At 39.5% G+C, this 17,092-nt stretch overlaps 1 protein-coding gene and 1 long non-coding RNA gene across 5 annotated transcripts in view; both read left to right on the forward strand.

Annotated features, from left to right (window-relative positions):
- The first annotated feature begins 1,451 nt into the window (after window positions 1-1,451).
- LOC144035082 (uncharacterized) overlaps window positions 1,452-17,092 on the forward strand; it is a 50,383-nt gene continuing 34,742 nt past the window's right edge. The window contains exon 1 of the long non-coding RNA XR_013288370.1: window positions 1,452-1,744. This is a non-coding gene — a long non-coding RNA (uncharacterized LOC144035082). The remainder of the gene's footprint in view (window positions 1,745-17,092) is intronic.
- Window positions 12,589-17,092, forward strand: part of LOC144035081 (N-lysine methyltransferase KMT5A-A-like) — a 12,644-nt gene continuing 8,140 nt past the window's right edge. For 3 of the 4 annotated variants that reach the window (XM_077544472.1, XM_077544475.1, XM_077544473.1), the window contains exons 1-2: window positions 12,703-16,440; window positions 16,532-16,694. In XM_077544472.1, the coding sequence (XP_077400598.1) occupies window positions 16,323-16,440; window positions 16,532-16,694 (281 nt within the window). In that variant the 5' untranslated portion in view covers window positions 12,703-16,322. Of the gene's footprint in view, window positions 16,441-16,531; window positions 16,695-17,092 lie in introns of all 4 variants that reach the window. The other variant, XM_077544474.1, reaches the window with a different exon arrangement.

Consider the following 17,092-nt stretch of genomic DNA (forward strand, 5'->3'; position numbering starts at 1 on the left):
AAAAATAGTTTTGAAAAGCAACTTTCAGGGTGATCTCAGCCTTTCACGAAACACAGAGTCGGTGGACACAAACACTGCAGATGCATCATCGGATGACTAATATATCTATTCCCGTTAAATGGCTCCCCTCTACATCATCTTATTGTATTCCAAGGCACGACTCATCTCCCGCATCACTTGAGTACCCCACCCCTGCACCACTTCTTCTCGGAGGCATGCCCAGACCTCCTTGTGTTCATTAACTAAATGTCCCATTACAATGTACACTTTTGCATCATTTTAATCCGATTTAGCCGTGTAATTCTCTCTTGCAACTTGTTCAATGATTTTATACCTTGTAGTTCATTGTTTGGAAAATTGGTCCACAATAAATGTGTCATATAGAGCTCATTAATATCTTGACACAGTACAGCGTAGTAAAGCTATGCCATAACACACTGTGAATATCATTTATTTTCAATAACATTGCAATGCATGCATTATTTATTGTATGTTATATAATGGGACTTATGGCACCTAGCCAGAACAGCAAGTATAGGATGCATACATGAGTAATTTAGAATGCAATGTCACAAGTTTGTATGTGAATGAAATCGTATTGAATGATAGTGTATCTGTTTTTTAACCCATGGGGAAAATGACTCTTTGAAGCAAATACAGTGACAACAAAGTTACATTTGTTTCGCTGAGCAAGGGAAGTTACAGGAACATGGCATCCAAAAGAGAAAATGTATGACCCTCTTGTTACACTCAGGATAAGTGAAGTTTTCAGATGTACCATTCGGATGAATGGTAATATGAAATACCGTGCCGTACAGGCAATGCCACCTTGTTGTTAAATACGTATTAAGAAAGTGAACAATGTCCCAAATGAGCAGAACATATTTTTTTAGTATTAATAACATTTAGTAAATATTTATAATTATTCATATCATAATAATTAGTAATCATTGTATTATTTTTGGACACTTATAACTTTTCCCCAAGCATCATATAACTTGATATTATTTTGTTCCTGGTGGTGGTAACAGTCTCAAAAATTAATAATTAAAATAAAGATTAAATATTATTTGCAATTGTCTATGTATTTTAGATAATAACTGTTATCATGTATAATTATAACTTATTCTTAGCAGTAGGCCAATATAGGATGTTACAATAACATAGATCTTCTAGAGCCATTAAAACTACTATGTTGTATTTACACCTCGCTCGGATAATAACCATCCCAATCTAATCCATTCCTAATCATCATCATCATCATCATCATCATCATTACATGATGATGTGATACATATGACTACAGCGTCATATCTTTGCAATGGCTACCGGTGACATCACCACACGGACGTTCGTCATCATTCCGGTAAAGCACCGACCCACCGACCCAGCTACTACCAGAGTTTCTTCTTCTTCGTCGTCTTTTATTATTATTTTTTTTTCTTCGCCGTCACGTGGGAGGCCCCTTTAAGTTGCCGTTGACAGAGGCCCGAGCGTGTCACATGGACGTGATATCATGACGGGGCAGGAACACAGCGAGCGAGGGAGCGAGGACACTTCTCTCTTCTTGGGATCGGAGGAGGGAAAAACCGTGCTCAGTCATTTCACGAGTGGCGGAACGGGGGTCTGGAACCCTGGACTCGGACTTATCTGTTACACAATACACCTGCCGGCAGCTGTGACGCGCCTTAAAAAGAAATTCACGGAGGAAACATTGTGGTCCCGGAGCAGCGCCTTTTTGAGTGTGAGTGAAGTTATTTCTCCTATCGCTGATGTGCGCCAGGCGGCTGCATGGGCGCTTCTGCCGCAGGTGCGTTTGCGCAGACATTCGCAGTGGGATTTTACTTTGCTTTTGGTTGTGCGTTAGGAACTAGGAGTTCACCCACACGGGAAGATTACGTGTTCATTCTCTCGTTCGCCACCAGTGTCCGCATTCCAGGTGCTGTTGCGCACATCGAAATGGAAGTAAACAAGTGGGAATAAGGCGAGAGGGCAAAAATAAACAAAAACAAAACAAAACACGCGTGTTTTGATCGTCAACCGCGTGACTGCTGGCACGTCTGGGAATATCCTGAAAACATCCGCGAGGCCGGACAAGTTATCGTGCTTTCAATTATCTATTTATTTATTTATAGCAAAAATTTACTTAACGGTGTCCTGTGGGAATAAATAAAAAAGAACAGGTACTAAGTAGAACTTGTGGAACTCTAAAAGAGAAGTTTTCTCACAAAGTAATTGATTAATTCAATGACCTGCACTATGGATGGATGGACAAATCTTCAGACAGCTATAAACTGAGTTTCTTGGACTTTCCCGTTGTTCTCAGTTTGACCCAATTACCGCTCTATCTATCTATCTATCTATCTATCTATCTATCTATCTATCTATCTATCTATCTATCTATCCATCCATCCATCCATCCATCCATCCATCCATCCATCCATCCATCCATCCATCCATCCATCCATCCATCCATCCATCCATACATACATACATAGGGCGAGATAGCTATAGGCTTCTGCTGGAAAATATAAAAATAATCTAAAGTAAAAGTCTACTAGAACAGCTGAATTTTATTTGAGGTTAATTAGCGGCACTTTAAATAGTGGCAGGAGTAGTGCATTTGTTGACTCCCATTTAATATGAGGTCAAATGTCATGGTTAATTCTGAACACAGCCGCATCCTCCGGCATACATTAAGAGGGTGTGCACACTTGTGCATCCACACTATCTCAGTTCGTTATTTTTACTTTCCCTCTAAAAAAATATTTCCCTTTTTTCAACTTAGTTGTACAGGTCATAGGTCACATTAATGGTGGGAAAAGTTTTGAAAAACGCAATATCTCAATGTGATTAAAAGTGAAGACAATTGGCAGTTTTGGTTCAGATTTTAGCAAAAAGCAAGTAGATGTGCATGATTTGCTTTTGTGGCTCACATACACTGGCTGTTTGTGGTATGTGCAATATGATTTTTTTTTTATTGCCATTGTGGAGAGATAGTTGAGATAGTTGACCAATCAAGGAAATGTAATCATATGTCAATCTCAACCAAGCATGTTCATTTTTGGCCTAGGTGCAGGTCATTATGTTAAAATTGCAGTTGTACAGTGTCAATGCAACAAGAAAATCTAAATGTTGTGATTTGATTTGTTCTGGAACCCTTGACTGGGCTTCAGAAGCAGCCACAGTGTTCGTCTCACTTGTATCAACAAACCACTGCGACAAGTCTATGAATGCAATTTATTCAAACATGAGCTCAAATGAGGAAATAGTCTAGCTGTCTGTCGTAGTATTTCATGCTAACAACGCGTCCTTCTTAGTAGAAACTCACTGTTTTATGTAGTTTTTTTAAATTTTATTTTATCAACTTAAAAAAAATAATGCTTTGAATGAAGCAATTGTGTGGCCCCCTTGCAAACAAAGGAACAAAATGTGCCCAAACAAGTCCGAGTAGTGGCAGCCGTGAGAATCCCGTGCAATAATCCTGTGGCATTAACCACAATTAATCCTGCCGCGTTTGCCTTCATGATGGAAAAATCTGTCATCTTCATGAAGCACATTTATATCTAATATAAAATGTATGTAATGTAATCAATTTTTTTTTTATTTGTAACTGCTTAGTTGGAGTGTATCTATACGTGAAGAATGAGGGATGCAACCGTCCAACTCGTAGTACTACCTGTAGCAAGTCTAGGCAGTGAATCAGCCAATGGCGAATTGGCGATATCATCAGCCAATATCGATATAGAATTTCTAGGTGCATGAAAGTAGGACATAAAGAGAAACATGACTCCCAGCAGCTTGGTATGTCGGCTCCCTGTAGCGGAATGCGAAAATGAATTAAATGCTGTGTATAATGTCAAAGTGCCTTGGATCTGTGAAGTTGTACTTAACTCTGCAGTACAATACGTTTGCATTATTGTTTGCATTACATAAAATGTTCATTTAGGTTCTTTTTGTTAGCTGAACTTTGATGTGCAATATATTTTAATTGAAGAATTAGTCAAATACATTTTTTTTTAATTTTCATATATTTAAGCACAGTGTTGATGTCAAAATTACTGTGGCTCACAATAAGATTAAATACACCTTTTTTTTTCTACCTAGGTTTTAATAAATGCTACTTGGTGTAAAACGTTTGAGAACCACTTCTATAGAGAAATCCAAGTCTCAGGACAAAGGAAGAATAATGCTGACTTGAGCCTTTTGAGGTACTACGTTTGGAGACGGTGGGACCCAAAGAGAACTGTGACTCACCGGGAAATGGAACAATACATGTTGGCTGAGACTTGATTGTCATATAGCCTGGCCGATAACTGGAAGAAAGTGTGATGGTTCATAAAGAGAAACCTTGGGGTCACAGGCTATGCTCGTGAATGTACCTAGTCCTGGCTTGATGTTGTTTTGGAAAATATTCCTGTAACAACGCCTCTCAGTATGACGCAGTGTAGCTCTAATCTACTACAACAAAAAAAAAGTGCCTGATGATATAGATTGTATTGCATTACATTGCGCATGCGTACCTAATGTTGTGTCGGTGTGGGATTTTATACAGGGAACATTTCAACTGTAGATTAGCTCCAAATCACAAGTAGAAACAACACGGCCTGTGCATGTTCCTGTTTGTCCATTTTCCGCATGCGCTTTACAAAAGACAGACCTGACCGTGTGCGTCACGGTCATGTGTTTACACTCGCTTTCTTTCAACAAATAGATCCGTTTCATTCAGTTATAAATGGGCCTTTCGATCCTCTTTCAGAATCGCCGTACCAAGCTCTTTCTCCCATCCCATATGTGATTTGTACCCCAACGATCTTTTTCTTCCCATGTGTTTTTGCTGATAAATTGAAGTAAATGGGACAACGTTTTTTTATTATTATTATGCGTCTCAATGTGAGTGTAGCTAGAACAGCCAGCTGTGAAAGTTGCATTTCCGCTGGGTTTATGTGGTCATAATTAGCACCTCCCATGTGACTACTGCGAGAGAGTGTGCGCGCGCGCACGCGTGTGCGTGTGTGTGCGTGCATGCGAATACAATGCGATGCCGGGGTGTGCTTGTGTTTACATGACAGCCGACCAGCAGGGGAAGTGACGCAGGAGGCAGCCTTAAAGGGAAGGCGGCGGCGGCGGCGGCTGAGAGTTGCAGACAAGCTGCAGATGGGAGTGAGACAGGACAGGAAGGGCTAGGACAACACTGCAAAATAAAACAATATCGCTGACCGCTTGTTTTGTTGGGATGGTCAAGTGCGCAAACATGCAGGCCAAATGAGTCATTGGCCGTGCCGGTTTGGCCCCAAATACACATTTGATTATGAAATGTGTTTACCCACCCGCTCACTATAAAAGTAGTGACACAAGGTTGTGTTTGTTCAGAGCTTGGCCTGTTCCAGTTCAGAGCCAACTTCCCCCAGTTTGCTATTCACAGTGACCTCATCATCTCTCTGGCTCGCTTCCCTGACGAACTGGAGCGCTCTCCAACTTTCTTGGCTGTGAAAGTTTCATAAACAAATTCAGCAATTGACACTTTAGTAATAATTCCCTTACAAAGAGTTAGGCTCTTACAGGCAATGACTTGAATAAGCTTGATGTTTACATGCCAAATAAAGCATACTTCCATAAGGTATGATATGTAACCGGACAATCAGTGGATCTCACTCTGCTTTGTCTGTCCTTCCTTCCTTTCCTCAGTCTCTCCTTTGGTCTCTTGAGGTCTCCCTGATTTGTTGGAATTTAGATGTCTCTGGGGTTGGTGAAGGACTCTGGTTGGTGGCCTGGTGGGTGGTGTCTGGTCGGTGCTGGATTTCACTTTTGTTTCCTTTCTTTGGTCCTTCCTCGGGTCTCCTGACGGCCTCACAACTCGGGCTGGAAGTGTTCGGTTTAGGTGAACGGTATGGGATTTTTTAATAGGTTTTAGGTGAAAAAAAAAGATTGCCATCTAGCCTGGCCAATGACGGCAGCAACAGTGAGCAGGTCAATGACAGTATAGTTTCTTCATTCTGAGAGTGTGGACGTAGGTGGAACTAATGAGAAAAGCAAGACAGAACAGAACAATAAATGCTGACTGAAAACGGTCAGAATTGCCATTTAGCCCGGCCAGTGACTATAAACTGTAAGATGTTCAATAATAGAGAGTTTCTACATCCAGGCATCATGCAAGAAGGTTGGAAGAAAAAAAAATAACTCAAGCCACAGTGCAACAGAAGAATACATGCTGACTGAGGACAATTTAACATGTCTGTTGAATTCCATTGCAATGCACCTGAACGATAAACAGACGCAACTTTTCAGGTTTGATTCACTAAAATCAGAAGTCTTGGATCAAATTTGGTCCAGTGTTGTCAGCAAGACCTATCATTGACATTGTGTTAGCACGCACACATGACAGTGAGCCCATTGTGTGTAATATTTGTCCTTGCTCTTCTCTGGGATAATGAATCAAGTGTCTAAAGAGGAAGTAGTGCAATGATTACACCCCACATGAGGCATGAATGTGGACAGCCCTGTACATTTTGTTTATGTTATGTAAGGAATGATAACTGTATACAGTTTTATCACTTTGCCGAGGCTTTTTGGTATGGATTCTGTGAGGTGTTTTGATACATTATACCCAGAACGGGTCTGCTCTCAAGAGGCGGATTCAATTCTTGCGCAGCCCGCAGGATGGAGGGTGACTCGGCAGGCAGGCTGTGGCCCAGCTCCAAGCTGCACAATATACAACAGGGCAGCAGAAAGCCAAGCTGACACACTCCTGCTTGTGAACTAAGCAAAACCTTTAAACGGCTCAATATTCCAAATAACCCATGATTACATTTTTTTTAATCAAATTTCTTCAAGGGGATTATGGAAAAAATAATAATAAAACACTCACATCCCCACATCATTCACATGGGTGCTATGTCTCTGCTACCATGTCAAAGCCAAAAGGTAAGCAGAGCTGCAATGACTTTCGCTGGGGAGAGTTAGCAGGGGCATAACTGTTGAGCTAACATGAAGAGGGAAGTGGGCACGTTAAAGGTTGTGATGGGGATGCGCCGCGGTCGGAAAGGGGATAATATTAGAGCTTCAGTGCCGCTAAGTAGGCCAAAGGCACAGGGGAGTGTCACATGAACCGGCGCTCGCTATGTTAGCTATTCTCCAGTGTCTTGTTCAGCTCGAGATGGGAAAGCAGACAGAGAGAGAGAGAGAGAGAAAGAAATGAAGAGAAGGAGAGAAGGCCTCGCGTGCGTCATGTTTCCCATGCCGTCTGGCCTGTGTACATGACACTCAAAACCACTTGTCGACAAGGGGAAGTGTTCCTTTTCCTTGGCCCGGAGACTGCGGCAACCTTTTTCCTTAAGTGCGTTAACTGGTGCAGAAGGTCAGCAAAAGGGGGAGGAGTGGTGGTTGGTTATTTCCTCGGCACAGAAAGTTCAAAATCTTCCTCAGTGTTGGGAAGGGGATGATTTAGCTTTATTTTTATGAAGGGTACATTGACCATTGACGGCATGAAAACGGTGAATAGTGAGTGACTACACAGACTGGCCAAGATCTGCTTGGGAAAAATCCAGGTAATGAGGCTAGCGCGAGAGACTGTACATGAAGCCACCGCTTCACAGGGGAAGTATACATGCTGACTGAAGTCATCCCAGATCATTTGCAATGGCGACAGAAGCTTGTTGCCATTCACACATACTCACCCACATACAAAAAAAACAAAAGCAATGATGATGACATGTCAAATCGGTAAAATTACCGAATGAACAATACCTGGCTCTCCAGAAAAAAAAAAAAAGAAGGTTGTTGACATTCAAGAATTCAAGGGCATAAAGAGAATCGCAGTAAATTGAGGTCATCCAAGGCAATTTATAATCCATACCACAAATTTGACATCTACTCATTCCTTCCCTCTTGACACTCTCTTACCGTTAATGAATCACTTTTGCTGCGTATAATGATTGACAGGTAAACAACCTAATGATTGCCTAAGTCCAGTGTCGATAGAAAGCCTTCACCTTCAGTTACCATGCATCATGAATCACCAATTTGGGGGGGGGGGGGACATGCTAAATGAGGTCATTTCAGACTGTAGTGCAACGTATCATGACTAGCATTGTCTGAAAAGCCAGACGATGACAGTAGAGCCAAAGAACATGCAATAAAGCTGCCACAGTTTAGTAGAATAATTCATGTCCACTGTGGTAATGCCAAATGCTGCATATAACAATTGACATAGAGACTGCTTGAACAGTGGCAAGGAAGTATGTTGATGACATCTCGACTGAGAGGGAGGAGCCAAGTTTGGCTTGGGTTGTTAGTAGAAGTTACGGAGGGTCTTACATCTCCTTAGCGTCTGGCATGTGCCGCTCCCCCTCACATCACATCCCCCCTCTTGAGACTCTCCCACACTCATTACCCTGAAACTTAGTCTACTAACTAAATACAGTTCATCCTCGAGGCAACAGCAGAAAGGAGTGAGAAAATGAGCGAGGGAGGCCTGCAAAGACGCAAAGTCAGAGGACTACAACACTCCTACAACCGTAGTCCAATATAATCGCTCTGCTACCGGATTGTCTCTGTTGGCTTTAGGATTTACTTGTACGTGTTTGTACATCCGTTTCAGTGTCCTGCCTGCATGGGAGAGTTTCTTTGGTCTGTCTTCTGTGTTTGTCCAGCACATAGAGAAGGGGAGGCGAGGTGAGGAGGAGGAGGAGGGTCGGGTGGCTCTCCATTGCGTCGGTTTCCCCAGTGACCAGAACCAAATAGACCAGCCGGACCAGTTCTCCCCTGTAGGAGGAAATGGCAGATGATATCGTGGTTCTCCCTGTGGCAGGTCGTGGCTTTGCTAACTGGGCCTTCGGTGGGGATTTAATCCACCTCTTAATATTTAATACACATATCACCTGGAGCAGTTCAGAATGAATATTTTGAAAATTGAATAAAATGAACGTCTGCTATCGACAGGTGATAGGGACCTAGGTTAATTATGCTCCCCCCCATAAAGGGTTGTAATTCCCGAGAGATGCCTCAGTATGGTGTACTTATACTGTACTTCCCTGACACCAAAGTTGTATTCTAAAGTTGGCCCACCACTATGTTCTGATTCCCCGGAAATCCTTTCACACAGCCTGTTTACAGTTTTTTTTTTGTAATCCCCTCCGGCAACTACATTCACTTTATATTGAGCCACGCCACAGCTAACCACAGCTCATTTGGCGCGCGCTAGGTTAACGACAGAACAACTGGCCTAGATTGTTTTTTCTCGCAATTGGACTCGGAACGTTGGCTGTTTATAGCCATTTCCTTTGCTTCCTTTGAATGGGAGAGAAGAGCAGAGAACTACTTTCTCAGAAGAAAGGTCCGCTTTCCTAGATTTGGGACAATGGAAAGGCGACTATGCGTAATTTGTGTTCATTCATTTCTGGTTATTACTCTAGCGGGGCTTTTCTTGGTACTACTTGTCTTTGCAGCTTTTTTTCAAAGTGACAAGAATCTTGTCATGCCGTCTGTTATAGAAGTAATAGAAGTCTAAAGGGTAGACATGATAGAAATGTTACATTATCATACCCAAAATGATTATAAGCAACAACTAAAAAAGTAATTTGAAAAAAAAAAAGGATTACAACGTGAGATTTGGAATACAAATAATGGAGTGCACTTGTATAGCGCTTTTGTCCGCACCATAGGAAATTAACAGCTATTTTTAAATGTAGTACATAGTATATAAACAGCGGGTATGTTTCTATTCATGCCTTGATCTACAGTGCGCAGGTATACCTAATGTTTTGACCTGGTGTGTGTACTGTGCATGTATTGTGTTTTCACTGCATGTGTGTGTCCGAGTGTGTGAATACAGTGGGCAACGTGACCAGACGTCTTTCTTTCTTTCTTAATTCAATACAATTCTTCTCGTCTTTTCCTCTGGCCTCAGTACCTCCACCTCCCACCGCCTCACTTCTTCCCTGTTCCCACGGCAACTCACGGCTGTTGGTTACATAATGCTTGCCCTGTCAGCCTCTGCGTATGTATGTGTGTGTGTGTGTGTGCGCGCGCGTCTGTACATGGGTGTGTGTGTTTGTCCTTTAAGTCGGCCCCCAGGCTTTGGGAAATCAAAACATGCAACTTTCAAGGATTTATTAGCCTGCGGGCTAATGCGTTACTGATAGCATTAACACTGACTGTGCATAAATACATGCGTGCGTGTGATTCATTCAGTAATTGCCGTTTTATTCACATTAGATGGGAACGGTTGAGTTTGGAAATATATAGCGCTCAGTGGTGCATGCTGGATTCCTGTACGACAGGTTATTATGGTTACGGTGATACAAGCCACAATCATGTGTTTGAGCATTTATTCGATATCCTTGATATCCACTTGAACTCATTCACTGCCATTGACGGTTATAGACATCAAAAAATTCATTTGAACTATTTCTATTAGTTTAACATTTTTTTCCACGTTTGTTAACAAGAGTATGAAAACCTAAAATTTTTTTATTGTACATTTAGAACAGATATAAAATTTGTGATTAATAGTGAGTTAACTCGTAAGTCATGCAATTAATTATGATTTTAATTGCCCGACGCATGACTTCAATAGTTAACTCACGATTAATCATAAATTTGATATCATTTTTTTTTAGGTTTTCATACTCTTGTTAACAAAAGTGGAAAAAAAAATGTAACTAATAGAAATAGTTCGAATGAATTTTTGACATCAATAGCCGTCAATGGCAGTGAATGAGTTAATGTCCATGCACTAATACACACTTTGTCCTCAATAGTAAGACCATTCAGCTCACTAGTAATGTTTTAAAATTGAATTGCAATTTAGGGGTCATTCTCAATTCAATTCTGAATTTCTCACAGCCCTGCTGGAAATTGGCTATCGAATTAAAAAAAAAAGAGAAAAAGCTGCTTGAGCTTCTATTTGATATCAGGCCACTAGTGCATGACACATGCTTACTAGTTCGGGCCAAAGAGTTTTACTACTGCAGCACAGTAGTTTACAAATAAGGTTTAATTGTTTACTATTTGGTCAAAAGTGGCACTAGGAAAATGTTGCTAGGAGCCAGATACAGCCATTCCACTTAGTCGTTACAGTAGTGTTCTGAATTGTGCTAATAGTGAAGACAAAGAGTGAACTAGTGCACAGACCTCAAGCTGGGTCTCAAGGATATCGAATAAATGTTCAAAAGGCTTTTTCCATATGGCTGACATTTAACATTGCTGTTGTTGGACGTATGAATGGGGATTAGTGTTTGATTAAATAGTGAGGTGGGCGTGTGGCAAATCAACCGCACACATGAACACACACTCGGGCACATACACACGCCGTCATGGGCTCAGATCCCCTCTAATGGCATTAGGCAGGGCACAGCAGGAGAGGGCCAAGCTGCTGTTCACTTCAATTAGAGTCCTCGTCAAGGGAGGAATGATGCCATCCAACATGTTTGTCGCCGTTCATCTCATGTCATGTTAATGAAGGGTAGAGGTGGCAAAGGTGCTCACAATCGGTACTAGAGGTGACGTTCAGATATTTGAGTTAAAAAAAATAATTTTAATATTACTGTACTTGGGCTGAAAACTAATAAAGGTACAGAGAAATGAGCTGAAAGTGCTAAGTTAAAAAATAAAATTTCATTGTCAATTGTAATATTTATAGGGCTGTCAAAATTAAAGCGTTAACTCTGGAGATTAATTTAAATTCTTTAAAATTTTAAAAATAAAACTCAGTTAACTTAACAAGGACTAAAATCAAACCCTTCTGTAGTGTGCTGCTTGTGAGCACAACTAAACCTGGACGCAAGAAGTTCTGAGAATTGTTTCTATGAAAAAAAAAGATGACCTGGAAAGCGGAGTCCATTTTTAACGTTTTGTTTAAAGTTGTATTTTACAGAAGTATTCTATTCAAGGATCAAACTTACAAATGAGAACAGTCATCGATGATAAATATACTTTCTCTATTTGATGGTTTTATATTAATTCCAACATCTTACTCAATAAATATCTGTTATAAGCTTTGAAGAAAAAAGTAGAGGCAGAAGTAGAAAAATGTGAATAATCACAATTAATTACCGAAAATTATGTGATTAATTTCTTAAAAAATGTAATCACCCAACAGCACAAAATATTTACGATATTTGAAAACAGCTCTATCAAAATGTGTTCTTTGCTAATCTGAAATGTGTAACAAGAAATACTAATGCTAATTGAAAAAAGTGCACCTTCTATTCGTTTTCCCAATTTTTTTTATACTGACAACACACTCGCCACAAATATGGCCTGGGATGGAGAATATCTTGCTTCTCTAAATCTGTTGTCGTCATCGTTAATGCCAAAAATGCATGAATGATGTGGTACCAGTAGGTATGTGGGCTCCCTCTATTGATATACAGTGGTACCTTGGCTCACGAACTTAATTGGTTCCCACAGAGAGTATGTGAGCCGAAAAGTTTGTCTTCCAAACAAGTATTTCCCATAGGAAACCATTGAAATGAGAATAATCCGTTCCCAGGTCCCCATAAAACACAATTTTCTACTAAAAAAGCCTTAAAACTACACAAAATATACCTTATTTTATGTATAATAAATGTGCTATTGTATTGTAATTAAAGAAATACACTGTACTGTATAATAAAGTGTTTTTATTTGCAAAACTTGCAACTTGCCTTTGTGATGGTACAGTAGTTGAAGGCTTGATGGAATGGAGTGGGAGGAGGAGGGAGGGAGGGAGTTACTGTTTGGAAGGAGAGTCCTCCGGTGTGGCTTCTCTTCTTTGCTTCTTAGGAGACTCTTTATCCTTGTTGCTGACTAAAAACCTCTTAATTGACACCTGTTGCTTTCTGAGTTGTAAGGTCTTACGAAACTGAGGCATCACATTATCATTCATCATGTTGATGATTCTCATAGCCACAGTCTTTTCTGAATCTTCTTGTCCTCTTGAAGGCGAATCAAATCCTCTGACACCCTTAGCCACACACGCACCCTTAATAGCTTCCTTGTTCTTAAGGATGGTAGCAATGGTAGACTTAGCGTACTGGTGCTGGGACGCTAAGTCACACAAACGCGCACCTCGTTCGTATTTGTCGATGATCTCCTTCTTCTGCTCGACCGTAATTTTCTTCAATGTCTTCTTAGGTTTAACACTAGCCTTTTGTGGGGTCTTTTTCGGTCCCATGGTAGCAAAAGTACACTCCACAAGTACTCCAAAATGATCCAAAATGTCTACCGAACACAAATCACATCCGCACTCAAACAAAGGGGGCGACGAACTGGGATGCCGTGAGCGTGCGTCAGCTTCTCGTGATTTCTCGTGTCGCGTGATTTGGTTCGTCCGCCGAAAACTAGTTCGTCAGCGGAGACAAAATGCTCGCGAATTTAATGTTCGTGAGGCGAAAAGTTCGTGAGCTGAAGCGTTCGTGAGCCGAGGTATTTAGTTGTATTTAACTTTATTAATAGATTTGCATTCAATATTTAATTTATATTTAGTTTTTTTAAAAAATGTTTATGTAAGTAAAATCTTTATTGAACTTCTATGTACAATACATTTGAATAATTGTATGTATTTTAGCTTTTTCCAATCAGTGATAATGTATTTCAATGTTTGTCACAATGGTGGTACTTGGTGAGCTAAATATTTTTTTAAGTTATACTTGATCTAAAATGTTTCAGAACATTTGTTGCTATGTTTTTTATATTCATATTTTACAATACATGTTACTTTTCCTTTCTTAAAATATTAGTTTTTATGCGGGCTGGAACAGATTAATGGCATTTCAATTCATTTCAATGGTGAACATAAGTCAAGGTATCACTTTACTTTTAAGTATCAAAAGTATTTTTTGTACTTCCCACCACTAATGAAGAGAAAAAAATGATGAATTGCATAAACACAATTTTTGCGCACACGCAGGAAACTGTGTTGTATTTGCATAAATGGAAGGGAGTGTGTTTGTGTGTGTGTGTGTGTGTGTGTGTGTGTGTATGTGTGTGTGTGTGTGCGTGTGTTTGCCTTTGTGTATTATGAGGACATTTCACCTGAATACATGCCGTGCTGCGAGGACATTTTGAATTATGAGGACACAGCCCATGTCCTCATAATTATTTCAATGCAGAAGTGCTTCTAGGGCTGTAGAAGGCTTAAATCCAAAGTTTTAGCCAATGTCCTTGTAAAGCATAATTACGTGAATTTGTGTATTTTTGTGTATTTGATGGCGCCCCCTGTAGGAAGGTCCTTGTAATGCACCACTTCATGAATAATTCACACCAGTGTATATTTCACAGCATTTGATTGGCTGACCATCACCTGTCCTCACAATTACGCACGTCTCCATAATTCAGTTTTTTCTCAAAATGCTGTGTATTGTGAATGTTTGTCTGTAGACACAGAGCCTTTTTTTTTTTTTTTTGCAGCCACCATTTCCTAAGTAAATAATTAAATAATGAAATACCCTACGATATTTAATTATATATTTCAGTATTTAATTATTTCAGTGGTTGTTTATTTAAAAATGTACAATGGTTAACAGCAGAGACAGAGAAACTGTCAGTGCCGTACATTAATTCATCATTTAACATCCCACCCTGCCTTTACAGTATAACATCTTTCTGTACACCAGCGGCCAAATGTTTTGAGAATGACATTGATTTTCTAAGAATCTGCAGTGCTGACTTATTATTGTTTTTTTATGATGGCAATTTGCATGTACATGTACTCCAGAATGTTATAGTGATTAGATGAATTGCAAAGTCCCTATTTGCCATGAAAATTAAAGTAATTTCCTTTAGTGACCTTACAAACTTTAAGTGAAGAAGGCTTCAGGGCACCCAAGAAAATCCAGCAAAAGCCAGGACTATCTCCCAAAGTTGATTCAGCTGCAGGGATAAGGACATCACCACCAGTGTAGAGCTTGCTCAGGAATGGCAGTAAGCAGGTATGAGTCCATCTACACTCATGGTGAGGGAGTAAGACTTTTGGAGGATGGCCTGGTGTGACCAGTGAAAAAGGGATTCCATAAACACAGACCAAAATAAGGAAAAAAGAGTTACAGTTATTTTCTCTGATTAACCCCCTTTCCAACTGTTTGGGGCATCCGGAAAAATGCTTGTCTGGAGAAGAAAAGATGAGCGCTACCATCAGTCCTGCTTCATGCCAACAGTAAAGCATCATGTGACCATTCATTTGCAGGGTTGCTTCTAAGCCAAGTTACTGGGCTCGCTCACAATTTTGCCAAAAAACACATGCGTCCATTACTAAAGTATAGTACCAAAACATCCTCGGACAGCAACTGTGTGACAGCAGCAAGGTTATTTTATTTACTAAAGCAAAAAAACATTTTCGTTAATGAAAAAAAAAAAAATAACTTTTTAAAAAAGCAAACTGAAATCACATTAAACGATTACAAAATTATCTATAATTCTAGCAATAATATCCTTTGTTTTCGTCTGTGGTAATTAATTTAGTATATGAGCCTTTCGGGTTAATTTTAAATGTGATCTATTTTTTTTTTTTAATTGACACTGTAAATCATAGAACAATAGCCACTCTTATCAACAAAGTTCATAATCCAACACTGAACCAATTTGTTGATTTAAATGTGATTTATTATATTGCCCGGAGTACGGAAGTGACGTCATCTAGCAGCCCCGATAGAGAACCGCCCCCGGCTCTAATTACTTCACGAGACGTGATGGCAGTGTAGCTGTGCTAATGAGGTAGGTTTGAAGCTCGAATTTTTCCTCCAGAAACTTGTTTATTTTAATGTTGGTCGCTTGTGTACATTGCTGAAAATGATTTATAATGCAAGTCCAGTGTAAGTGCAGCTAAGCTAACGTTAGCATACCTAACCATCTGTTGATTATGATGGTTGCAGCTAATTATTTAGAATTGCTACGCTTTTGTTAGCGACGGTTAGCTCAGTTAGCATAGCAGAGCTAACCGTCTGTTGAGTAAGATAAATGCTAATTGAAATTTTTAAGAGGAAAGCAATAACAGGCTGGTTTGATAGGCTGGTTTGTGATGTGAAAATATACAATGGTTTAGTATTACCAGTACAGTATAAATGAAGTATTGGTAAATTGCTGCATTTGTGTTTACTTAAATTTGTTCTTTAAATAGAAATATTTCAGTAAAGTCTGTTAGTGTTCATTACATTTAATTTATGCAAATATTTAGCAGAGCTGTGCTATCCACTATTTTATTTTCGTTGGCACATTTACTGCACACTGCACAGGATATTATGGTCCACAGAAAGTCAACTTCAAAACATCTGCACCAAGTTACCTATCAAACTGATTGAAACTCATTTTTTTCTATAGCTTTAGATCATTATCTTCAGTGAGATATGTCAGTCATGAGGCCACAGAGGGCAAAAGTTAAACCCAAAGAAGAGGTAGCATATTTTTCATCCTTAGGTAAAGACAAGGATGGCTTCACCATAAAATATATTAATTCATTCAAAGGTGAGTATTGGTAAAAGATTCTTTAGTATGGGCCTAGTTTTCATTACTGTTATAATGAAATATTTCTGTTGTATCCCTTTTTCTTTGTAAGGTCGAGGAGTGTTCAGTTCCTGCTCCTTTCAGAAGGGAGTCTTTCCTACTGAATATCGAGGAGAAGTTATAAGCAAACAGGAACGTGAAAACAGGCTGAGAGTGTATCATGATGCCCAGAAGGTTTTCATGTTTGAATTTCACTACAATGGAAAAACACTATGGTATGTTTATATGGTGTGTTGTCACACTTAATTTTGTTTTTTTTGGGGGTGGGGGGGTTATCGTGCAAGGTTTGACAAAACATAAAAGATTAATTATAACTCAAAAGCAAAAGTACATTCTTTTCTCAATATAATTTTTTTTGTTTTTATTTCATTTTTTTACAATATTGTGACTTATTTTTTTATTTTACTTTTACAGTTATCGTGAGTATCGCTAACCTCACAATATCATGTTGATTATCATATCGTGATTGCTTATCATGACATTTGGATATTGTTTCATACATGTGACATACTAGAATTACTGGTCGCACATTCATGATTACATGAAATTACAGTATAGCAGTCTAGTCTTAGTAAGAATTTAATTGTATTGGTATTTTTCTATTCATCTACCC

The sequence above is a fragment of the Vanacampus margaritifer genome, chromosome 15, assembly GCF_051991255.1.
Source record: "Vanacampus margaritifer isolate UIUO_Vmar chromosome 15, RoL_Vmar_1.0, whole genome shotgun sequence".
Classification (NCBI taxonomy): domain Eukaryota; kingdom Metazoa; phylum Chordata; class Actinopteri; order Syngnathiformes; family Syngnathidae; genus Vanacampus; species Vanacampus margaritifer.